General features: G+C 45.8%; 2 protein-coding genes across 3 annotated transcripts in view; one reads left to right on the forward strand and one right to left on the reverse strand.

The window, feature by feature from the left end:
• The first annotated feature begins 593 nt into the window (after positions 1-593).
• LOC102451180 (endonuclease domain-containing 1 protein-like) lies at positions 594-6579 on the forward strand. 2 transcript variants are annotated; one of them, XM_006120370.5, is made up of 3 exons: positions 594-712; positions 2643-2963; positions 4022-6579. In XM_006120370.5, exons 2-3 carry the CDS (start codon positions 2676-2678, stop codon positions 4565-4567), a joined length of 834 nt encoding a protein of 277 aa, XP_006120432.2. In that variant the 5' UTR covers positions 594-712; positions 2643-2675; the 3' UTR covers positions 4568-6579. The 2 variants fall into 2 exon arrangements, with proteins under 2 accessions (XP_006120432.2, XP_075782023.1); XM_075925908.2 differs by lacking the exon at positions 594-712 and adding an exon at positions 729-982.
• A 4345-nt stretch (positions 6580-10924) lies between these two features.
• The window catches only part of IL2RA (interleukin 2 receptor subunit alpha), a 52056-nt gene continuing 37472 nt past the window's right edge, over positions 10925-25508 (reverse strand). The window contains exons 6-9 of the mRNA XM_025183200.3: positions 24484-24576; positions 23757-23954; positions 17906-17996; positions 10925-12720 (exon numbers count right to left, since the gene is read on the reverse strand). Of these exons, the coding sequence (XP_025038985.3) occupies positions 12600-12720; positions 17906-17996; positions 23757-23954; positions 24484-24576 (503 nt within the window). The 3' untranslated portion in view covers positions 10925-12599. The remainder of the gene's footprint in view (positions 12721-17905; positions 17997-23756; positions 23955-24483; positions 24577-25508) is intronic.

Consider the following 25508-nt stretch of genomic DNA (forward strand, 5'->3'; position numbering starts at 1 on the left):
AACTGATACCTAGTCAACTTTATGCTATTTCTCATAACTGTGATAAGACTATCTACTGACATATTTTTTCTTGTGGGTTACAAATAAGCCCAGACCAGAGTTCCAGATCAGAACCACAATTTGGATCTATGTTTGGACTTGGGAGCTAAACTCAAACTTTCTCTAAAATAGGCCCAGATGTAGACATCAGATCCAAACACATATCTGGGAAAGTTCAACTTCATGTCTGAATTTTGAACCTCCAAGTTCAAGAACATATAGATTCAGTGTTTGGTTTTGGCCCAGGGGCCAGATATGAAATTTGGCTCCAGGCCTGGAGCTGTAGCTTGGGATCATTTCAACTGCCATAAAGCATCTTGCATAATAAAACATTTGAGAACCAGCCATTCGCTCACCTGGGCAATTCCCATAAAACTGGGTAAGTAACTTGATTTGATTATTCCTGGTTTGTATAGTGAGCTATCTCTGTCAATGACCTTGTGAAAGAGTATTTGGAATAACACTGCAGTGCTGATCTTAGCTCCACCCATGTAACACTAACACTACTAGAGGAAGCTAATAAAATGTAATTACGTATAAACTTCCCTTTTTAAAGCAGCCCCAGGCTCTTAGGCTCATTCTGTTACAGAGGCTTTTGAAAAGTCCACTACATCCTTGGTGGTACAGACAGAACCAAACCAACCGACAAGTCAGTGTGCAGTCCTTTCACACGGTAGGTTGGTTTATTTTTGAAAAATTATGTTATTTATAGATTGTGTAATCATGAGTTGCCAACTGGAAGGCATTTCTATGAAAGCCAAACAATTGTCCCTTGAGATAAAAAATGCAAACACTGGGGAGTGAGACCTAATACAGAAACCTGTTTCTGGGACTCTTCCTTCCACCCAAGCTCAGTCAGCCCATGAACATGTTGAAAACAAAGGAAAACGGCAAGCTTTCGATCATATCCTAAGCAACCAAATCTGACAGCAGGGAGCAGCTGGTATGTTGTACTCTGCTTGGTAGCAGCAGCCTTCCAAATGCAGTTTGATTTTTATTATAACATGATTGTTCTAATTTAAAAAACCAACAAATAGTCTGGTAGCACTTTAAAGACTAGCAAAACATGTAGATGGTATCATGAGCTTTCATGGTCACAGCCCACTTCCTCAGATGACCAGAGTGTTGGATATTCAGAACTAAAATAAATAGAGGAGAAGAGGGGTGGGGAGAAGGGAAAAAATAGGAGGGGGGGGACAAGAAGAGGCCGTGGGTATAAAAATATCAAGGGGAAAGCAGAGCTGGAATGTAACTGGAAAAAGAAATACTCTATAAGCACCTAAAGACTGGATAGTCAAAAGAGGCAGATAAGAATCATTAGTAGGCAATTAGAGAGGAAGAGTACTAACACTAGTTAGTTTCAGCATCTAGTTATTTGATGCTGAAATCTTTGCTGTTATCGGGGCACCAGAAACAAGTGTGGAGGCTACTTATTTGAACAGCACTTGCTCAGCCCCAACCATGGGAGGTTTTGCAGATCCCAGGGAACATGGAAGAACTCTGGGGGTATGTCCACACTGCATATCCCCAGAGGGTTTTGGAAGAACAGCTGTTTTTCTGAAAAAAAGACTTCACTTACATCTACACTGCAATTGTTTTCTTTTGAAAAAAAAAAATCTAAAGAACAGAGGGGTTTTTCTGACATTGGTAAAGCTCTTTCTACGAGGAAGAAGCCTTTTTCCAAAAGAGCTCTTTCAGAAAAAGGCATGCGTGGAGGGGGAAGAGGGAGTTCTTTCGGAAGAAGAGGAAAGAGGAAAAAGCACAGGTGTCCTGGTGACCATTCCGTTCATAGTCATCACAGCTTAAATGTGAGATAGCAGCCATTCAGTGTGGACGCTATCTTTTGAAAAACCACATTGCTTTTTTGTTGCGTGTTTGCTGTGTAGACACTCTCTTTCGGAAGAAGTTTTTTCCGAAGATCTCTTCCGGAAAAACTTCTTCCGAAAGAAGCCTGCAGTCTAGACATAGCCTGGGTTTGAAACAGTTTATCTGACATCATGAGATGTGGCTGAAATAAGATAAAGCTTCCAGATTTTCTGGCATTGTATAGGCTGTTTTATCCAAGCAATAGGGTATCATCCTGCTAACAGTTAAGGACAGGGAGATGTAGTATTGGTGGCTGGCAGGTATGCTTTGCTCCAAATGTGAATGGCTTTGCCAAATCCTCCCCTCACGTAGACAAACTTTGGGGGAAGTGATACTGAAACTTTGTATATTTAAAATTGCAGAGATCCTCTGTATTCTGCCTTTGGGGACAGAGATTTGCAGCCACAGAGACAGGGCAGAAATAGGGTCTTCTAATCAGCCAGATGGAGAAAAATGGTTATGTCTGTGCAGGGAATCAACCCCTTCAGTAGCTCTTTTCCTTCCCCCCACACTGTCCTAGAAGTGTGACAGTTAGAAATGATGGACTGCCTGACTCCCTCCTGAAGTCTGAGCTTTAACTCCCTTCTCTGAGGGCTCAAGGAGTGGCACTAACATCCACACTGGTTTTCACTTTTTGAGGCAAGATGGTTGTCATATTGGGCAGCTGTTCCCTGACTAGACTCTCTCCCTCCCTCCCCTCCTGGAGATCTTACATACCATTGACATTTGTTCTCCAGGTGCCGAAGAGACGTTAGCGTTAACTTGTTCCCATGATGCTGCTGCTGCTGCTGCTCCAGTTTTCCATATGCTGCCTCATGCCGGGGAACTGTGAACTGGTGACATCTTTTGAGAACACATGCCCTCAGTTTTTCTTCAGGGAAACCCCCCCAGATGATGCCATCAAACCTGCCAACCCAGCCCAGATCTGCCAGCGTTTCAAGAATCAGTATCGCTTTGCTACCTTGTATGACAGGGACAACCGCATTCCAATATACTCTGCATATGTGTACCAGCCAGGTTCTGGAAAGAGACCTAATAGCTGGATGGTGGAACCCCAGGTAAGATGCTCTCCTGACTGCCTCTCCATTACTACAGGACACAATCTTGGACATTAAAAATTGAAATATAGAATAAATCCCAGTATTTGTTTCCCCCATCTCTGTTCCATGTACTCTCTCTCTCTCTCTCACACTCACACACGCACACATGGACAACACAGCTGGGAATTCTCTGTCCCGTTCTGTTGTGCAGAGTCACATCATTGTGACAAAGATTATACAGGGACATGGGAGCTAGAACTGCTAGGTCTGCCTCATGTCTTCTGACTTGCTGTGCAAGCTAGGGCAGATCACACCTTGGCTGTGCCCTGCCATCACCAGGTATAGGACAAAAATTTTAATGCTCACCAACCTCATAGGGTTGTTGTGAAAGTTCACTGATCTTTACAAAGTATTTTGAGCTCCTCAGGGGAACAGTGCTGTGGTTATGCAAAAGTTTTTTATTATTTTCTATTATTGGAACCCCAGAAAATAGTGGTCAAAATGTATTTAGATATTGTACTAGTGCAATCTCCACATTAAAATGGGAGATTGCACTAGTAATCTCCGGTCCCCAAGGACAGGGTTGAATCAACTGGCAAATTTGTGGTTGGGAAGGACTTTCCCTTAGGGACATGTAGCAGAGACCTTGGTAGATGTCCACTTCCTCTATAGAACTGAGGTTGGATCATCTGTTGCTCATCTCAGAATTCCCTCCCCTTTTTTCTAAGAAGGACTTGCCCCACATAGAATGCAGACTTCTGTGCTCCTCTGGGTCAGGCTAGCTTTGTACCATATTACTGTGGGCACAATCCAGCCTTCAGGAAGCAAAATAGGTACTGCAAGTGTGGCTCCTCTTTCACACAAGTCATGACTGTGACTGAGACTGGTAGTGTACTTCCTTCCAGCTCACATGTAAATCCCAAGGGACCAAGAGGCAAGACCAAAGGTCCCTAGCGAGACCTCATACCTAGCACTACCAATTCCTTTAGACCTCCAAAGGCATCTGCCCAAGGGCCCTGGTTCCATTTTTCCTTTCACACATGACTGACTCCTTTAATTTTTTTTTGATTTTCAAGCTGATGGGTTCAACTTACCAAAATGAAATGACAACAGAATGGATCCTCTTAAATGAGATTGGTGTTGACCAGGGACTGCTTCAAGAGAGCCAGGCTGTCCTCCAGGATTACAAGAATCTGGTTAATTTCAACAGGGGTCACTTGAATCCCAATAGTCACCAACCCGACTCTGACTATAAGGCTGCTACTTTCACTCTGACCAACATTGTGCCACAGTTTATGAATCTCAATGGTGGAAAATGGAACAACTATGAGCAAGAAATAATGTTGAGTAGGACCGAAGAGTGTGCTACGACATATGTCGTTGTGGGAGTGGTCCCTGGCAACAATTACATAGCTGAAGGCAGAGTCAATAAGCCCAGCTACATCTGGTCTGCTGCCTGCTGTGAGATTGACAACAATCACAGGAAGTCCTGGGCAGTCATTGCTCCGAATGACCAGAATGTGGTCCAGCTGCTCAATCTGGGGGAGCTAGAGGAGAAGCTGGCTGAACTGTATAGAAAGGAGGAGATTCTTCTGTTTCACAGTGACTGTCCCAGACTATAAAACCCTAACCCCATTCACTCCCCTCTCCACAAACCCCTTGGAGAAAGGGTTGAGAGCCTTTGCCAGTAGCTGTGTTGTCATGAGCATTACATACTCCTTTTTTGTTTATTAAATGTTTGTATAGCCTTTTCTCCCCAAGCCAATTTAAGCATGAGTCTCCAAACTTCTTCTGTCGTGAGAGGAAGGGATCGGTAATATCCGACACCATTTTGTTTTCGGCCTATGTTATAAGCCATAGGTGGCAGCTCTTCAGCTGGAAATCTCTAGGAGAGAGCTCACAGAGATTCCTCTTCATGGTGCCTTCAGGGACGTGGGCTTTGCACATGTCCCGGGGCAAAGCAGAAAGGGTCCGTTTTCCAGCCCGGACATTCTTGCACCCATGAAAGCAGTGCTAAGTGGGAAACGTGATACTACCTGATCTGTACAACTTTTCCTGGTAAATATAATGGTACCAGAGTGCATGATGCCCGAGCCACTCATTCCTCCACTAACCAAACCAATGTCCATCCCTTTTTCTAGCAGACTGGGACATACTCTGGTTACATCTGGGTGAATTTTCCTCAATAAATAGTCGGTGAATGAAAAAGAATTATCATTAGGCCAGGGAACCTGAGTGAGACTGATTCTAGAGCCTAGTAATTGGAGCATTTAAAGTGCGGGAGGTTCAAGTCCTTGCTTTAATGACTATTCAATTATTTATAAAAAGGGGAATCAGCTGCACTCTGTGGAAGCTATCTCATCATAGCCTGGTATGTTCCTCTGTACTGTGGGAGAGCAAAGAGTGATGTCCAACTTCACATCCAGCAGAATGGAATGTGCATCTCTCTCATGCTGAACGAGTCCCCTGGGCTAAAGGATTTGCGGCTTCCCCCGTCTGGCATTTTGTGACTCCCGTCTGCCCTTGCTTTTGTCAAGATACCAAAATCAGGATGAAAAAATGTGAGGCAGGTCAAAATAAGCCATGTTGTTTTGACCTGACTTGAAACTTTTTCAATCTTTCAACCATTTTGAAAAAAAAGTCATCATTAGCATTGGCCCTTTGTTTCAGAATCACCAACAAATCAAAAAAACATTTTCTATCCTGTTACTGCTACATCTGGGTCAGGCACAACCTGCTTCTATGCTTGGCTCTCAGCTTTTCCTGGACCTGTTCACTGTCTGGCTCTCCTGCTGCAGCTAGCTCCTAGATTACTGTTTCTGGCCTACAGCTCAGTCCTTTGCCTTTTCCCCTCTGCTCTCCATGCCCAGATGATTACTGTTTTCTCTGGCCATTAGGCACTGCAGATGGTTAGATGCTGAACTGAGTCCTTGCCTCTTCCAGGATGACCCATGGCTTAATTCTTTCCCTCCTGCAGAGCAAGGGAATGGTGTCTGGTAAAGAGCCTGTAGGTTCACTGCGAATCCATAATCACTTTATGTAAAGGAAGAATGGAGTCAGAAGCAGCTCATGTGACAACATGAAGAGTAAAAAATCCTAAGTGGAGATGGAAATGGGAGAGGTCACCTGTGTTTCCTGTAAGTTGTGCACTTGTGTGGCCACTGAGGAGAGATTCCAGTGTCATATAGCTGATTAACAGTGTACCAACAGCTAGGTTTGTCTTTCTCTTGGTGGTACACATTCACACATGCATTGGTGCACATGACAAAAATTATTCCACACATGGATGGAAAAGATTAGAGGGGACATTGGCAGTCACCCAATACAGAAAACACCATAAATCAGTTAAAGCTCCCAGATGGACAAACAGGGAGAAGACGGGTGTAAGGCCAGATCCTCAAATATATTTAGGGAAATCTATCTCACATTGATATCAGTGGGAGTTAGGTATCTAAATACCTTTGAGAACTGGGCCTTAGTGGTGGCCAAAGTTGTTAGAGGAAATTGAAAGGTTTCTTCTACTGTGAGAAAAAAAAGCACTAAAGAGAAAACAGATACATCAGTACATGGGGGCTATGTCTACACTGGCCCCAAATTCCGGAAAAGGGATGCAAAGCAGGTAAGTCAGAATAGGGAAATCCGCGGGGGATTTAAATATCCCCCGCGGATTTAAATAAACATGTCCGCCGCTTTTTTTCCGGCTTGGGGAAAAGCCGGGAAAAAAGTGTCTAGACTGGCACGATCCTCCGGAATAAAGCCCTTTTCCGGAGGATCTCTTATTCCTACTTTCAGGAATAAGAAGTAGGAATAAGAGATCCTCCGGAAAAGGGCTTTATTCCGGAGGATCGCGCCAGTCTAGACGCTTTTTTTCCGGCTTTTCCCCAAGCCGGAAAAAAAGCGGCGGACATGTTTATTTAAATCCGCGGGGGATATTTAAATCCCCCGCGGATTTCCCTATTCTGACTTACCTGCTTTGCATCCCTTTTCCGGAATTTGGGGCCAGTGTAGACGTAGCCGGGGAGAGGGTAGAAAGCAATGACAATTTGAAAGATGTTTTTCCAAAACACAATGGCTGTGTCTACATTGGCATCCCTTTCCGGAAAAGGGATGCTAATGAGACACATCGCAGTTGCAAATCCACGGGGGATTTAAATATCCCCCACAGCATTTGCATTTACATGGCTGCCGCTTTTTTCCGGCTTAGGGATAAGCTGGAGAAAAGCGCCAGTCTAGACGTGATTCTCCGGAAAATAAGCCCTTTTCTGGAGGATCTCTTATTCCTACTTGAAAGGATCTCTTATTCCGTCTTGAAAGTAGGAATAAGAGATCCTCCGGAAAAGGGCTTATTTTCCGGAGAATCACGTCTAGACTGGCGCTTTTCTCTGGCCTATCCCCAAGCCGGAAAAAAGCGGCAGCCATGTAAATGCAAATGCCGCGGGGGATATTTAAATCCCCCGCAGATTTGCAATTGCGATGAGTCTCATTAGCATCCCTTTTCCGGAAAGGGATGCCAATGTAGACACAATGTGAATAAATGTTGTTTATAACGGGTGATAATGTGACATTCAGGAGCCTGAACTAACCTGCAGAAGACTAATGGGGAAAACTGGTGGATGGCATATGCAGTGAGTTAGATGAGAAATAATTACAACATAACTGCAATATGGAGAGAATAACCATGAATTTCCAAAAGGATACCAGTCATATCCAACCAGATACTTACAGAACACTGCAAACTGTTTAACAGCTAGGCAAATCAATGGAGAATACAGCAGACTGTGCAAAAGTGGTCTTGTTTTACTGTTAAGCTTTTTCCCCTAACCCTTTTCTATTTCACCCACCAGTAAACTGTAGGGTGAGACCGTATTTTTATTTGATGCTTGTCCAATGCCTAGCAGGCCCTGGTCTTAGGGCACCTTTGTGCTTTTGTAATACAAATGATAATAATATTTTCTTTAATTAGCTCACTGAGGTGGAAGGAGTTCCAGGGACACACAGCAGAACTACCAAACTGCTTTTTTAAAAGCCATGTAATCTATTTAGCATACCCAGTGCCTGGAAACTGCCCTTGGAGGAATATGCACTAGGGCATCCCCCAGGTCAAGAACCTGTTCCTTGTTCACCATCATGAATTTAGAAAGTTATCAAAGGCCAGGCACAGAACCCGGACTAAAGAACAGGTGAACCCTACTGATGCAGCCACCTTTCTGGTTACTCAGGGGCCTTGCCCTTCACACACTATGTTCTTCCACCCACCTTCTGAAGCCTGCCCTGTCATCCCTGAGAGGCTAGAAACCACAGCCACACTTATAATCCCCCCTCCTCTCTTTACAATGGAAACATCCTCCCTCTTTTTCCAGTGCCACTTGGAATCCCCCACCTATTCATCTAGTAATCTCTCCCTCCACCACCTGAAACACTCCTCTAGCTTTTCACGGAGCCTCAGCCTTGAGAAAGTGCAGACACTCCTCTGGTTATACCTAAAGATGCCCTGCTTCCTTTGGTAACAGCATGAAATACCTGGGACTCCAAAGGAATGAATGAACCAGCTTAGAGCACGTACGCAGTGCTCTGTGACTGGGTTAATTCCAGTAAATAAAGGGATGCAGCCAACAATGACCAGTCTGATGGTGACCCAAATGCAGCTTCAGGGATCCATGTACTAAGTACCTGGCATTGCTCAGTGTGGAATCTGAGAATGAGAGCGCTCCTCCTACCAAGCATATGCTGGGAACCATGCCAGAGAAAGAAGGTAAATGCCAGGGCTGTTCGTAAGCCTCCTGTGGGTGACTGCTGGGCTGGGAAATGGTATGCAGAGCGCAGGTACTGTTTATTTGCAATCAAGGAGTAATGTTTTAGCAGAATGAGCACTATGAAATAATGCATGTAACTAACTGGGCGGTCTCAGAGGGAGTGTACATTGCAGTTGCAGGTGTGATGGCAGCGAGGGCCAGCATACCCACGCTAGCTTGAATTTAGCTGTCTCGGTTAGAAATAGCTATGTAGAGTGGAGGCACTAGCTGTAGACGTTGCCCAAAGCCCTGAGACAGACTCATGTGGGTAGCCCGCTCTGCTCCCTCTTTGCTGTTATTTTTAGCAGCACTAGCTAGATTAAAGGTATGCCTATTGAGCTGCACTCACACTGCTGATTGCGGTTTAGACATACTCTCCCCTAGGTGCTGGAAGTAGAGCTGTGGGGGCGCTGCCCATATCCCTTGTCTTGAAGTGGTTTCCACTGTAAATGGGGCTTACAGTTTGTCTCAATGACTCTCAGTACTCCCACTATATCTATTATTCTGGCACTGCCGCATCCTCTATCCTGATACCCTCCTTCATAACCTCCAGGTTTTGGTTACCCCTCACTCATTGTATCTTGTCTTTATTGAGATCATTAGCTCTCTGGGGACTGGGACTGTTTAATCTGTAAAGTGTGTATCACCAGGGTGCTGGTTCTGATTGGGGCCCTTGGGTGCCAACGTAATATGAATGATAACTAATAATGCCACCCAACCAGCTCCATCCCTCCATAGACAGGAAGCCTCATTACATGCGTTTTCTGCTCACTTTCATGATATGAAACAGAGGCAACACCTGCCAGTTATAGCCCACAAATACATCTTTGTCCAATTCACTTGACACATAGTGCTTTTCTGTTGTATCCATTGTGATTGTAAGCTCTTGGGTACAGGGACCTGTCCTATACTATGTCTGTGTGGTGGCCAAATCACGTATGGAAGCCTTATTTTCATGACTGTAATGTATTAATATCTAATCATACCCCTGAAATGATTAGCTGCACCAGTGTTTATCGGTACTATATCAAGCAACAGCACAGAGTATATTATAATTAGTTAATATATATATTTTAGAGTATATCTGTCTTAGTGTGAGTTCATTTCTTCAAGAACTCTTCCTAAATGGTTAGAGCTAGGACCACGAAATTTGGTAGGCAGATTTCTCATATCAGAACTTAAAGCAGGGTCAGGGTTTGGTTATTCCAGGAAAATGGGAAGGGTCAAGAATGGGACTATATTCCATAACATAGACAGGGAGGGGGCTGATTGGAGAACAACAATACTGCAGAGTGACCACTGGGGCCAGTGAATGCAGGGGACAGTGATACTGCAGTGTGAACCTCTGGCACCAGCAGGGGAGTGGCCATCTGGGGACAGGGCTTCACATGGCCGGCCGACCAGTTGCCCTCTACCCCAAACAATGCCAGAGGAGGGCAGCACAGCCTAGCTCCCACCCAGGAGAGCCCCCTAAAGAGAGGCTGGGACCAGGAACTATGGCCTGGCACCTCGCAAAGTACATAAGTCCCTGGAGAGGAGTCTGGGAATTGTGGTTGTCTCCCCCACCCCCTGGAAAGGCTACCCCAAGGAGAAACCTGGCTTATACCAGTTGAGGGGGCGGGGCAGCTGGAGGCTAGAATTGGCTCCTGGAGTCCACCTTCCCACACTAGTTGCAGGGTGGGGGTGGCACTAGAGGCTCTTGCCAGCCGCCGGAGCTGCAGCCCACCCCCTATACAGTGTAGAAGCCGGGGGCAATTGGAGGCAGCGGCTGGCCCCTGAAGCCCCTTTCCCTGAACCAACTGCAGGCCTGGGAAGCAGTTGTAGGCTGGGCCAGCCACCAGAAACCCAGTCCTTCCTTCCCCTTCCCCGACAGGCAGGGTGCAGCAGCTGGAGGCCAGGGCCAGGCCCCAGATCCCTGGATCCCCTCTCACAGAAGCAGGAGTCTGGAGGAGCAGCTGGATGCTGGGCCAACTCCAGAATCTCTACCCCTCTCCCAGACAAAACAGAGTCCAAGGGGACAGTTGGAGACTGGAACAGCATCACCCTTGCTGCCACCATCAGCCCCGGAATACTCTCCCCTTGACTTCCCAGCCCCCTGCCCTGAGCCCCCTACCATGAGCCCATATCTACCAGCCCTGCTCCCCCCACACCCAACTTCCTCCCCAATACAATCATTTAAATATAGCATGTATATTTTCCTTTACAGTCCCCCACAAAAAACCCCAAAACAAAACCCAATAACAACAATTATTACAGTTAAAGATCTGAGCAATGCTGGATAAACCTGCTAGTAACTCATAATTTCGGTGCTTCAGTAATAGGCAGATAATATATTCTGAGTCTGATTTTTCATTTTATTTGATACTTTGCTGCATTCATACCTGGGCTAACATTATACCTAGCTCGTATTGATCACACACTGAAATTATGTCTTCTGCAGGTATTACTGATCCCTTTCTCCTGTTATGTGAGAAGAGCTGTGAAAAATGTTCAGAGTGTTTTAGAAAGATGTGATTTTATACAGTTTTGTAAAAGTATTTAATAAGTGAAGCAGAATAGACTAAACAAAACCTATATAGTAAAAGCGAAGGAAAGGTTCCCAACCCATTTCTCTCCCTTGGAATATGTGACAGTAGGTGTACATGGGCAAGTGTCCACATTCACTGTCAGAGATCTTCCACTGTTGTTTGCAGGGTTGTAGCTGTGTTGGGCCCAGCATATTAGAGAAACAAGGTGAGTGAGGTAATGAGACATTTAAACAGAGATACGATATTCTTACTGTCTAGCACAATGAGCTGTATATTCACCAATAACTGCCCCAAAGTTCAGGTGTATTAGTACAGCATACTGCAGACTGTCTTTAATAAGAATGATGCATATGTAAAATCTGGCCTCTAACTTGCATTATTATGAATGGTTCTGATGTTAAGAATCAGTGACTTGTGTTTAGCAAAATGAAGTTGACAACCTTTAACCCCAGGACTCCATCTTGGCTTTGCCCCTCCCCCACTGGAACATTCAGTGACTGTTAGGGATCTGGATCCATCCAGATTTTCCCGCCTTTGGCAAGAGTTCCATTTACCTCAGGTAAATTAGTGGCTCATGGTAGCCCTCAGGAGATGTCCTGTGCCCTCACCAAAATATTAATTACTAAATGGGGGTGCTCCCCTGCACCCCACAGGCCCCTTTTGCTCCACCTCAGATTCCTGCCAAGGAATCTTTAAAGGGCTGTGAGCAACGTCAGCTGGCTGCTGTCAGCCTAGAGGCAGCAGAGAAGTGCAGGTTCTCTGTCAACCGTGGCAGAGGATCATCTCTCTGTACCTGTCAGAGAAGGAGAGAGGAGTCACTCCCCACTGTTCACTCCCATCATCTATCATCTGCGATTCTGCTTCTTCAAGTTTGACATTGAGGGGTCCCTCAGCTGACCTCCCTAAGGGCTTGGAAGAGCCTACAAGTTGAAGGTCCTGAGCACCTTCCCTTCACTGCGGCAGCCAAAACCGGTCATCAAGATCAGGTCTTAGCACTGGGGGGTTACTTTCCTATTAGTCTTTGGCCACCGTGTCCTAGCTGGGGTCTGGGCTTCATGCCTCAATGACAAGTCACTGTATCAGTGTTTCTTTTAGGGATCTTCATTGTTGCATCTTTGCTTTCATCCCCATTTTTCCTAATATTGAATTCAATCTCTAATATACTTTAAGGGCACCATTTTGGGCTCACAGGGGGGTGGGGCAGCAGTTAATAACAAATATTCAATATGCTATATTTCTTTTCCTAGCACTGAGAGCTCAGATATCTCGGTTCTGGGCAAGAGCCAGTCTGTCCCACTGCAATCCAGTTTGAGCATTAAACATCTGTTTCTTCCTTACATATTGGATTCCAGTCTTTGAGCTTCTTCCTTGCTCCCCATTTCTGCTCTTGCTGCTGCTGTTGCAATGTTCTTTGTCTTTTCAATCTTTACGTCTTCTGCAAAACACCTCTCTTTCCTGTAACAACACAGTAAAATCACAGACCTTGGTTAGAATGCAGCGTATCCCTGAAAATTCTTTGGTAGAGGATAAAAGGGGGTGGGGATTGTGGTCCTTTGTTACCGTACAAAACCTTGGAGCTAAGGTGCACAGTTCATTCAAAGTAAGATTTTAAAAATCTAAACAAGTATTTTAAGCGTGAACTGGAAATTGATCAGAAGAGGTCACATAGTCCTGGGGCAAAGTGCCTTCCGTGTAAAAGCCTGCTTAGTAAACAGGCCCGATGCTGTTTCTGAATTGTTTGATGGTACAGTGCTAAGCCCAAGGCAATAATGATGAAAAAGGCACAGAGAACTGCTAAGATCCTGCCTTTGAAAGGAAGCAGCACAGCTTGTTTGCCAAATACAGGTGATCAGAAACACAGCTGACAACTGATTTCATCATCATATAGGCATCATCCCAGTCTTATCTGGATTGAGCCCTTTTAGCTAACTCTCATTCAGGCCTTGATTTCCTATAGACAGATGCTGTGCCATGCCTCCAAGGGCCAGAAGTGATAAAAATATGGAGCTGGGGATGGAAGGCACCACAACCCATGTGTCCTCATCCTCCACACCTAACAGCTCTATATTCATCCTAATTTGGTGCTCTGTGATAGATCCCTGCACTGACATTGTCCTTATTTTTTGCCCTTGCTTCTTCAACCTGAGGTTTTCAGCTGATCTTTGAAGTGGGGCACCTGGCATTGGTCACTGTCAGGACACTAAGCTAGATGGACCTTTGGTGTGACCCAGAATGGCCTTTCTTATATTCTTATGTCTGCCTTTCTTCTCTTTCTGGGCCTCAGTACTAGTGTATACAATACATTCTAGATGTACAATGCAGGACCTCCTGTTTTTCTCTGAAACTTGAGTCACATTTTTTAGGTTTTCATTGCCATGTGTAACAGCTAAAGACTGTAATTTTTTTTAAATGGAAGTGGAAATTCAGAATAACAATATAGTAGCTCCAGAGGCATTTTTGTGGAGTACAAAGGTGCACACCGGCTCTTTTCAGGCCTGGCTTAAAGTTAAATAATATTGTTTATCTTCCCCATAATCTGATTTTGGTGATAATCTAGGCTAGAAAAACCACAAACGGAAAAAGTCCAGACTAAAATAAATCTGAAGCCTGATTTGGCCATAACTTGACTGATGAGTTAGGGATGTGACGTGGTTAGAGTGAAAGGTCAGCAACCATGCGTCACAGGGATTAGCCAGAAGAAAAGCAACTGATTAAATAAGAAGAGAAGAACGGCCATACTGGGTCAGAACAATAGTCCATCCAGCCCAGTATCCTGTCTTCTGACAGTGGCCAATGCCAGGTGCTTTGGAGGAAGTGAACAGAACAGGACAATTATGGAGTGATCCATCCTCTGTCATCTAGTCCCAGCTTTTGGCAGTCAGAGATTTAGGGACACCCACAACATGGGGTTGCATTTCTGACCACTTTGGCTATTAGCTATTAACCATCCATTGATTTATACAATTCTTTTTTGAATCCAGTTATAATTTAGGCTTTCACATTATCTTCTGGCAATGAGTTCCTGTAGCCAGACAGGAACCCCCCTTGTAACATCCATTTTTGCTTGCCTGGAGCATCCAGGGCACACAGAGCAGAAGGCCCAGGCTGTGTGACCATGAATGGCTGTAAACAGAGATACGCCAATTGCTGACCAAGAGGCTGCCAAGGAGTGTCCTTGACTTAACCCATACTGATACGAACACACAGCCATCTGCGGGGGGAGGAATCTCTCGCCCAGTAAAAAAATGTCTAGTACACACAATTTAGTTATCTCTCTTGCAAGTGTAAATTAACTTGAAACTTGCTTGTAAGAACTGGCGCCACAAAACGGACCAGTACAATTTGGCATCTTAAGATAAGAAAGAGGATACGGGCCCCCAGGGGTATATAGATGGGTCCAGCAGCACATTTTCTCTGAGTGTCAATCTACCATCTATCTGCTGGTCGGGTTAGGTGTTTGATCTCCCGAGGTTCCGGAGGGGACGCCCACCTCGTATTCGTCTTTCCTAGGAATTGAGAGACCGGCCCTGGCCTGACACGCTGCAGTCGAGAGGCACAGAAAGGGGTAAAAATTGTACCTGCATGTGGTCCTTTGTTTAAGTATATATATACATAGTGTTAGAGCTCTTTAAAGATTAAGCTGTCACTTGGTACCATTATTTCTATTTTCTATCTTTACCTTTTTCCTGTGATCATTTTTAAGACCTATATATATATATATTTGCTAGCATTTAAAAAATAGAGCAATAGCCATTGTAACCATATGCTTTTATAAGTCTTTTTAATAAACCTGTAACTGTTTAAGCTTTAACCTGACTCCTTCAGTTGCTGTAATAGATCCAAGCACAATTTAAAAGAACTTCAGCCGGTCATAAAGGGACAGGCATAGGAAGAGCTTGGGCGTTTGGATCTGTGTCACTCCCAGGTGACAAGATCCGTTGGGGCACCTTTTCAGCCTTTCCTAGCTGCCCGCTGCGAAGGAACCCCTGTGTTCTAGCAGCTAAAATCTAAGATGTAATAAGCGCTTCCTATATAACGGGGCGTCTGTTGGCCTGCTGGCCACGCTCTGCGACGGGACCCCGGTCCTAGCAGTAAAGACACGGACGTTAAACCTTTTCTCGGAAACATACACACACACACACTGCCCTGACCGTCGGCTGACAGTTCCACAGGTGGACTGTTAGTTCTGTGAAGAGTACTGCTTTTGTTTGTTTTAAACCCGCTGCTTATTAATATGACTCGGTGACCCTTAATGAGTTCCACAGGTGGCGTGTGTTACGTGAAGAAGTAAATTGTCCAGTGGCAGCACTAATTCTTATTATTCAAGCACAGAAATTCTATTTAGATTTCGATGGTACAGTTTGGTTCATTTTAAGCTTTTTACTCTGAGTCTATATTTTCTTTTAGCACCCAGGGTGCTGGAACAATTTGTACAGTTTGGGGGTGCTGAGAGCCATCGAACCAAACTATAAACCAGGGGTGGAGAACCTCAGGCATGGGGGCTGAATGCAGCCCCTGGCTTGCCTGGATCCAGCCCCTGAGGCTCAGGGCCCCTCTCCCAGTGTTGGAGAGCCATGCTGGTACTCTAGCCTCCCTGCTACCTCACCGTGGGGCTGGAGCACACCAAATCCACTAGGATGGGCCCCCCTAGGCTCTGGTGTGTGAGGGAAATGTGGGGTGTGTCTTTCTCCTTTTCATTCAGGGGCCATGTCAGTGAAGTTTTTTTTTTGTTTGGTTGGTTTTTTTTTTTTTTGGCTTCTCACTTGTGTGCGGCCCCTGACTGATTTTTCTGTGGGTCAGTGGCCCCCGACCCAAAAACATTTTCCACCCTCTGTATATGATGGTCACTTCATTCTAGGGGGTGCTGCCACATTCCCAGTACCCCTAGGTCTAGCACCTATGACAGTGCCACTCCTGCACCAGCACAACCTAGTCTGTGACTTCCACATACTTTGTATCCTGGCAATACAGTGCCCCACTGAGTGTCACCTTAAATCCCATGCATTTACATTAATTACACCTCATTTTCCTCTTAGCAATGTTGTCCACTCATTATTTGACAGCTTGTTCCTTTTTTGACACCTTTGCCTCACAGACTCATTTTCAAGATTATAGTTTCATGTGCCCATTTTGACCTTAAAAACGTTCATCTTGATTTTTTTTTCATTGTGCCTTTATTTTATCTCAGGAGTTGGCAATCTGCGGCATACATGCCATAAGTGGCACGCAAGCCAATTTTGAGTGGCATGCGCAGCAGGAGCTCAGCCCCCCTCCTCCCATCCAGCAGTGGCTGGATCCCTGCGGTCACTGCACAGCTGCAGGCTGGAGAACCAGCTCCAGCTTCCTGCTGGAAGGGCAAGCAGTGGGGAGACATGAGCGCAGGAATGTAGGGACAGGGGTGGCCTGGCAAGCACAGCAGGAGGCGTGACCCCGTACTGGGCTCTGCATCCCTGGGGCTGCTCTGACCCAGTGCAGCTCTCAGGAGCTAAGGGGTTAAGACGCCCCTCCCCCCACTTCACTACAAACTCTGCTCCCTCCTCAGGGAGGAGGTGGGGCAGGAGCTGCTCTGCAGATCCAGGGTGGGGTGGCTGGTCACAAGCTGCTGCTGCCTCCATGGGGCACTGGGGCACCAGCTGCACTGCGCTGTTCGCTGTGGGGTGTGTGCAGGGACAGGAAGCCTCTTCTGTGCCTGGCTGGGCTAGAACCAGTCCTGAGCAGCCCCGGGCTCTGCCTACCCCAGCCCCACAGCAGTAACCTGAAGCTGAGGGGCAAGCCCTGGCAAAGGGCTGGGTCAGGCAGGGAAGTGATTCTGTCCATCACCCCTCCTCACCCCAGCACTGCTCCCAGGGGACTGTGAGTTCCAGGGCTGCTGCCCTGCCAGTGTGCATGCTGGGGGCACAGGGATGTGGTGGTAAGAGGGGTGAAAGAGGATGTGGGGGTAGGATGGGAGGGAGCAGGGATTGCATTGAGGGGGATGGGGTGATGCAGGGCATCAGGGTGAGGGGGAACATGGGGATGAGGGGAGCAATGCTGGAGCAGAGGGAAGATGTGAGGGGGGATACAATTTTACTTTGCAGAAGCTGCACTTACCTTTACTCCCCACTTCTTTGCCTCCCTCCCCAACTAGCTATTTGGCTGCATTCTCAACCTCTCACCTTTTCTGCGTTACTCCCCCAACCACCTCCCACCCTCAAATGCCCTCTTGTACCCCCACCCCACACCCTCACCTTTTGCATTGGATGGAAATTAATATTTTACTTTATTTAAAATTAAGTTTGATAAACTAACATGAGAAAGTTAAAACACTTAATCTGTTTAATAGTTTAAATTAAACCGTTCTCCCTAGCTGCAGCTGGTTCAGAAAATATGGTCACCATATCCTGCCTGCCCCAGGCTGCCCTGTCCCCTCCTCCCCCTGGCCTGCAGATCCATAAATACAAGTGAATAAGTTAAATCTTGGCACACCACTTCTGAAAGGTTGCTGACCCGTGTTTTATATAGTTAATCATTCATATAATACAAAAGAATACATCAATTAATCCCACTTATGCTGTGTATGGAGTGATGTAGCTAATAGCTCCATGCATGCTAAGGATCGTTTAGGTTTAATTAACTCATTTCTGCCATGCTTTCTACTTACCATAGCTTCTGTACAACGATCCACCCCAAAATGATGAAAACGATCAGTAAGACAGTGACAGCAACTTTTGAGAAGACATCAAGAATCAAATCTGTTAACAGATGACATTATCTGAAACACCACAGAGTAATTAGTATGGTAGTTAAAAAAAATGACTGTTTCCCCAAAGTTAATTTAGAGAAATGGGAGTCAGGAAAGGGATAGGAACTCACATCCCCACATTACAGAGTGAAGAAAAGAGTACCATGTTTTAGTGTAGATAACCCGCGGGTTATGCAAAGTTTTACAACTCACCCTCCCGTGGGCTATACTCGTCCGTGTGTAATACAGGTTTGTTTTTTTTTACTTCGGTGGCGGTTGAGGTGCTGAATCAGAATTGCTGTTGTAGCCTGAGCAGCTGTCACAGGGAGGGACCAAGCAGGCAGTGCAGAGGGGGATGAGAATTCAGGGAAGAAGTAATCAGCTGTGGGGAGGGAGAGGAGATTCCCCTGCTGTGGGAATACCCAGTGACCTTTCTTCCCTCTGTTGTGTCTGTCCAAACGTGGCTGGCTCTTTGTGAGGGGGAGAGGGAGTGTTCTGTTTAAGGACACAGCTCCTTTACTCAGCTCCTGGCTCAGCTCCTGGCTCTGGCTGCCTGGGGCTGACAGCTCACCCTGGGGGAGTGCATAGCATGGGTGGAAGGCAGCTGGGGAGGGTTGGAGATGGTGCAAGGGGTAAACCCAGTCACCTTCCCTTCCTATACAGCCTGGGGCAGACAGCTCACCCCCGGGGGAGCCAGCCTGTCTGCCCTGTCAGGCTGCGGCCATCTACGCTGCGCTTTGGCAGTTGTGTATTTGGGAGCTCAAATGCTTCTGCGCGACAGGCTCAGACCCTGATGCCTGAATTAATTACCCTCATTATCTTTCATTCACCTTCCACAGGCTATACACGTGCGTGGGGTATATAAGATGTTTTTTACTCAATCAGGAAAAAACACAGGTAATACACGGGTGCGGGTAATACTCGTGCATGGGTTATATACGCTAATTTATGGTACATACTTCCCATGATTGCTTTTTAAATCACAAATCTACACTTGAGCATGCCCAGTCTACTGCTTGTTATACATGGATATGATGGAAGTTGCAGCATCCAGGAAACTGAGTTCTCACCAAGAGGCATAGTATTATTCCATGCCAGTTTGAAGAGGCAGGAAGATCCAGCCATTATGCCTCTTGCTTAAACATTTGGGATATGTCTACACTAGCTCATTAGTTAGAGCTAGGTAGGCAAATAAGGTCAACCGGAGTTGCAAATGAAGCCCGGGATTTGCATGTTCCCAGGCGCAGCCATTTTTAAATCCACCTTAGTCCAAACTCCGTACCCGCGGCCACACGCAGCATGGAGTAGGTAGTTCGAATTAGAGATTCTTTGAATGAGGAGTAACGGTAATTCGAATTAGGATCTCTAATTCGAACTACCTACTCCATGCCGCGTGTAGCCGCGGGCACGGAGTTCGGACTAAGGGATATTTAAAAATGGCGGCGCCCGGGAACATGCAAATGAAGCCCGGGATATTTAAATCCCAGGCTTCATTTGCAACTCCAGTTGCCCTCATTTGCCTACCTAGCTCGAACTAACGAGCTAGTGTAGATATACACTAGGAGACCAATTTTCAATTTCTTGTTCTGCTGCAGGTGTCTTGTGCGACTTAATCCTAATCCTAATCCTAATTAGGATTAGGATTAGGATTAGGTGTCAACTATCCAGATATATGTTGGGAAACTAACACAGCGGGGTACAGGCTATCCAATAAGTTTCTGGACTGCATTGGAGACAACTTTCTGTTTCAGAAGGTTGAAAAAGCTACCAGAGGAGAAGCTGTTCTGGATTTGATTTTAACAAATAGGGAGGAACTAGTTGAGAACTTGAAAGTGGAAGACAGTATGGGGGACAGTGATCATGAAATAATGGGAAACAAGAAGACCTTTTATAAATACATTAAAAGCAAGAGGAAGACCAAGGACAGGGTAGGCCCACTGCTCAGTGAGGAGGGAGAAGCAGTAACAGGAAACTTGGAAATGGCGGAGATGCTCAATGACTTCTTTGTTTCGGTCTTTACCGAGAAGTCTGGAGGTGTGCCTAACGTAGTGAATACAAGCAGAGAGAGGGTAAGTTTAGAAGATAGGATACACAAAGAACAAGTTAAAAATCACTTAGGAAAGTTAGATGTCAGCAAGTCACCAGGTCCTGATGAAATGCATCCCAGGATACTCAAGGAGCTGATAGAGGAGGTATCTGAGCCTTTAGCTATGATCTTTGAAAAATCATGGAAGACAGGGGAGATACCAGAAGACTGGAAAAGGGCAAATATTGTGCCCATCTATAAAAAGGGGAATAAGAACAACCCAAGAAACTACAGACCGGTCAGTTTAACGTCTGTCCCAGGGAAGATAATGGAGCAGGTAATTAAGGAAATCATATGCAAACACTTGGAAGGTAATAAAGTGATAGGGAATAGCCAGCATGGGTTTGTGAAGAACAAGTCATGCCAAACTAATCTGATAGCTTTCTTTGATAGGATAACGAGCCTTGTGGATAAGGGAGAAGCGGTGGATGTCATATACCTAGACTTTAGTAAGGCATTTGATATGGTCTCTCATGATATTCTTATTGATAAACTAAGCAAATATAACTTAGATAGGGCCACGATAAGGTGGGTGCATAATTGGCTGGATAACCGTAGTCAGAGAGTTGTTGTTAACGGTGCTAAATCCTGCTGGAAAGGGATAACGAGTGGAATTCCGCAAGGGTCTGTTTTGGGACCCGTACTGTTCAATATCTTCATCAATGATGTAGATATTGGGATAGAGAGTACGCTTATTAAGTTTGCAGATGATACCAAACTGGGTGGGGTTGCAACTTCTTTGGAGGATAGGGACATAATTCAAAATGACCTTAGCAAGTTAGAGAAATGGTCAGAGGTAAACAGGATGAAGTTTAATAAAGAGAAATGCAAAGTGCTCCACTTAGGAAGGAACAATCAGTTCCATACATACAAGATGGGAAGCGACTGTCTAGGAAGGAGCATGGCGGAAAGGGATCTAGGGGTCATAGTGGACCACAAGTTGAATATGAGTCAACAGTGTGATGCTGTTGCAAAAAAGCAAATATGATTCTAGGTTGTATCAACAGGTGTGTTGTAAGCAAAACTCGTGAAGTCATTCTGCCACTCTACTCTGCACTAGTTAGGCCTCAGCTGGAGTACTGTGTCCAGTTCTGGGCACCACATTTCAAGAAAGATGTGGAGAAATTGGAAAGGGTACAGAGAAGAGCGACAAGAATGATTAAAGGTCTAGAGAACATGACCTATGAAGCCAGGCTTCATGAACTGGGCTTGTTTAGTTTGGAAAAAAGAAGATTAAGGGGGGACATGATAGCGGTTTTCAAATATCTAAAAGGGTGTCACAAGGAGGAAGGAGAAAATTTGTTCCTCTTGGTTTCTGAGGACAGGACAAGGAGTAATGGGCTTAAAGTGCAGCAAGGGAGGTTTAGATTGGACATTAGGAAAAAATTCCTAACTGTCAGGGTGGTCAAATATTGGAATAAATTGCCAAGGGAGGTGGTGGAATCTCCCTCTCTGGAGATATTTAAGAACAGGTTAGATAGACATCTGTCAGGGATGGTGTAGACGGAGCTTGGTCCTGCCCTGAGGGTGGGGGGGCTGGACTCGATGACCTCTCGAGGTCCCTTCCAGTTCTATGATTCTATGACTTTAAGCAAATTACTTAGGTGTAGATTCACAATGCTACTTGGACTCCTAACTTTCACAGAAATCAATTATACATCAGGGCCATAACCTCAGATCCCCATTTGTAAAATAGGGGCAATACTTCCCTACAGCCGCACTGCTACACTAGGGCATCGGATGAGACATAGTTTTCTTATGCTTTCACGTGAGTGACTTAGTTCCAATGTGTTGAGGGGATGGCAGATATGCTCTGAGAACTGGCAGTTAAGGTTGCTGGATTAGAAGACTTTCAAGACCTCATATATGACAAGGACAATTCCCTCCCACCCTTTAACTGTCAGTTAAGTGGAGAAAGTGAGTCTGCACAAGTGTCTGGCACAACCTAGCCCCAAATTGATCTTTGGTTTTGCTGGTAGCCTCTTGGCTACTGATATGACCAGGAGGATGAAAGAAACCCAATACTAGTTTGCAGTCTGTCATTTCCTCTTCCATTCCTCACCGATGTTTTCCACATCCCTGATAGTATCTCTGAAGATTCCCCACAGTTCCCAACACCTAAGTCACAGCCAGCTGGAGATGGCTGTTACCTGTGCAAAGGGAGATGAATCGGAGCTGGACCAAACATCTCGTTCATGATTAGTCAATGCCAGAACACTGCTTTGTACCTGATATTGGAATTGATTCCGTCAGCTCTTCTACACTCTTGGGGTATGTCTACACTACAAAGTTAATTTGAAATAACAGTCCTTATTTCAAATTAACTTTAGTAGTGTCTATACATGCAAACCGCTATTTTGAAATTAATTCGAAATAGCGGAGCGCTTAATTCGAATTTGGTAAACCTCATTCTACGAGGAGTGACGCCAAATTTGAAATAAGGGGTCTCCAGCCTTTCCCAGGGAGCCCTGATGGCCACTCTGGGCACAACCTGGAAAACTTACTCTCCTCTCCCCCAACCCCGGAGACATTAAAGGGGTAGACTCTGGCCACAGTACCTGTGCCAGCCCGGAGCCAGCAGGGGCCACTGGGGCCCCTGACCCACTGACCCCAAAACATGAGCCAGCAAGCCACTGGCAGCCAGCACTCCACTGCTCCCCAGGAGTAGTCTGTAAGGTCCCAGGAGCCTGACAGAGGCTGGAGAAGGTGGGTACCTTCCTGGTCCAGGATGGAGATCATGGACCTTATTAAGGTTTGGGGGGATGCCCCCAACGTCCATGATCTCCGCACTAGATGGAGGAATGTGGCCATCTATGGCAGGATAGCTGCCAAACTGGCCACCAAAGTCCACATGCGAACCCAGGAGCAGGTTTGCATGAAAATCAAGTTGGTCCGGCGAGACCCCCAACCCTTGGCCCTGAGCTTCCCTTCCCCCTTCTTCCCCTTGCTTCCCCCTTCCAGCTCCCTCCTCCCAGGCTTTCCCCTCCCTTCTCCCACCTCCTTTTCCCAATCTCCCCAGAGCTTCATCTCCCCCCCCCCCCCCAGTTTTGTTCAATAAGCCCAATTTCTATTTTTGAACATACGTGTCTTTTATTTGACATCGGGAAGGAGGATTAGGGAGGGGTAAGTGGAAGAACATGAGGGAGGAATGGGGCACGAGCCCCCAGTGAGGAGAACCAGGGAGGCTCTGAGGGCTCTGAGGGTGGATGCTCTCCTGCAGGGCCTCCTGGATCCTGACAGCCCCCCGATAAACCCCTCTGGATGGCATCCTGCAGCAAGTGCAGCTGGGCTGATGGCAATGACCCCATGAGATGCACTGGCATGCCCAGGGGCAGCTCTGGCTCCATGTGGCCGAGTGCCGTGGTGTCCCGAGTGCAAGCGCTCAGGGCACTCCAAGACAGGACTGCTTTGCTGTCCCTCATCGAGGTAGATAAGTAAGTGGGGAACCCTGAGAACTGTCTGTCCAGGGTGGGGGTAGGGTACCTTTAAGAACGGAGCTCAGTTAGCCTCAGGCAACAGCCCCACATACCTGATGCCCTGCCGGCACTGGTTCTGGCCAGCCTTAACTTCGGTTCAGGGTCCACTCAGTGTGGACGCGCTATTTCAAAATAGCAAAACGCTATTTCGTAATAGTTTTTGTGTGTAGATGCTTAATTTGATGTAGTGTATGTAGTGTAGACATACCCCTGCTGTCATTAGTGCACTGCAGATGTAGACTTGTCCAGAAGATTTTCCCATTTTCTTCCTTACATGTCCTGATACCAGAGGTTGGGGGTCGAGTATCATAACCGCTCAGACACTTGTAATGCAGTTCCTGACCCACAGCATACTCTGTCACCTTAGCTGTGGCATATTCCACGGGCATGGGCATCCCACAGTAACCTATGCAATCCAAAGGGAGCAGACACTTAGGCACAATATTTATCTCACTGTGGCTCTTATCACATCAGTGAGATTTTCAATGCAACAACATTTTCCTGTGTGAAGAAAGCCAGTCTCCCACAGTTTTAGGGGGCAAAATGTAGGGCTGGCCTTAGGGCAAGGCAAGTAAAGCGGTTGCTTTGGACCCCATGCCTTTAGGGCCCCATGCTGCCCAGCGCCCATATGCCTGGCTTCTCACTTGCTGCTCTGGCTGGGAGTTTCCTGGGCGTGCAGTGCAGCCGCTGCCAGCATGCTGCCTGGGGCCCTGCAAACTTTGGCCAAGCACGGTAATATGAAAAAAGCCTTTTGATACACATTAACAACTGCTTCTAGCAAATGGGTTTGGGATCTGCTATGTCTGAATCGAAGATGACCAAATCTAAAACATAAACATTAAAGAGTGGATTTGAAAAACACTCAAGGTTGGCTTTTTTCTGCTCCCATGCAACCCAACAGAAGAAATATGTTACAGAAATTACATGACTGGTACCTGCTGTGTCAGACGGCACTATGGTGACTGGATTCTCTGGTGTACTGTTCTGTGGTTTTCTTTCTGACTGCTGTGAAATAGCACCGGCGTCCCCTAAGGATGAGATTAAACTTATTGGGATTTTTTCTGGAAGAGTTACTCATACTCTAGAATCACAAATGGAAAATCCCCATTTGGTTGCCTAGGCCAGCCCCTGCCAGTAAAGGTACAGAGTGGTTCCTTACAGCACGTAATCTAACCCTACATATTTAATAATATTCCATGTATGCCTGTTATGGGGTTCTTTCCCCTTTCTCTGAAGTATCAGGGTCTGACCTCTCTCAGACTGTTTACTGGACTAGACAGACTGTTGCTCTGATCAATCTGTCAAGTCCAATTGAGTGGAGTCTATTTTAAAAAGTCACATATGACAGCACTCTAGAGAGACTGCTCCATAGCCCAGTAAATTACATCACAATGCCAGGAAACTTCCTCGTATTTTGCCTATTCATAGTTAGAAGGCAAAGATAATTTTCATTATATGGTAGGTTCATGTTTTGTTTAACGGTGCATCTGGATTTGATATAAAGAAACAATATGCGGCATTCAGGTGACTTTGCTGTACAAGGCCATGATCTACCCATTCTTCCACAAAGGATTTCACCAAGTAGAAAGAGTGAATGCAAAATTGACCTTCATCTACAAATTTGACACTGTACAAGCCCAGAGAAATAAAGACATTACCTGGATGTCACACTATAAAGCTAGTCTCCCCTGCCTTTAACACCTCATTTTTATATCAATAGCTAAGTATGGGACACTTCCAGACCACCAGTCTCTGGTGAGACCACAATCATCATTAGCGCTGGTTTTACAATTGACAAGTATATTTTTTCCTCTTCTTACTCTGTTATAAATACTGGGTTCCTGTTATCCCTCTCCGGCTCATCTGAGGAAGTGGGTTTTGCCCATTAGAGCTCATGATATTATCTATATATATTTATTAGTTTCTGAGGTGCCACCAGATTACTTGTTGTTTTTAAAGT

The sequence above is a fragment of the Pelodiscus sinensis genome, chromosome 1 (assembly GCF_052426305.1).
Source record: "Pelodiscus sinensis isolate ZL-2025 chromosome 1, ASM5242630v1, whole genome shotgun sequence".
Taxonomy (NCBI): domain Eukaryota; kingdom Metazoa; phylum Chordata; order Testudines; family Trionychidae; genus Pelodiscus; species Pelodiscus sinensis.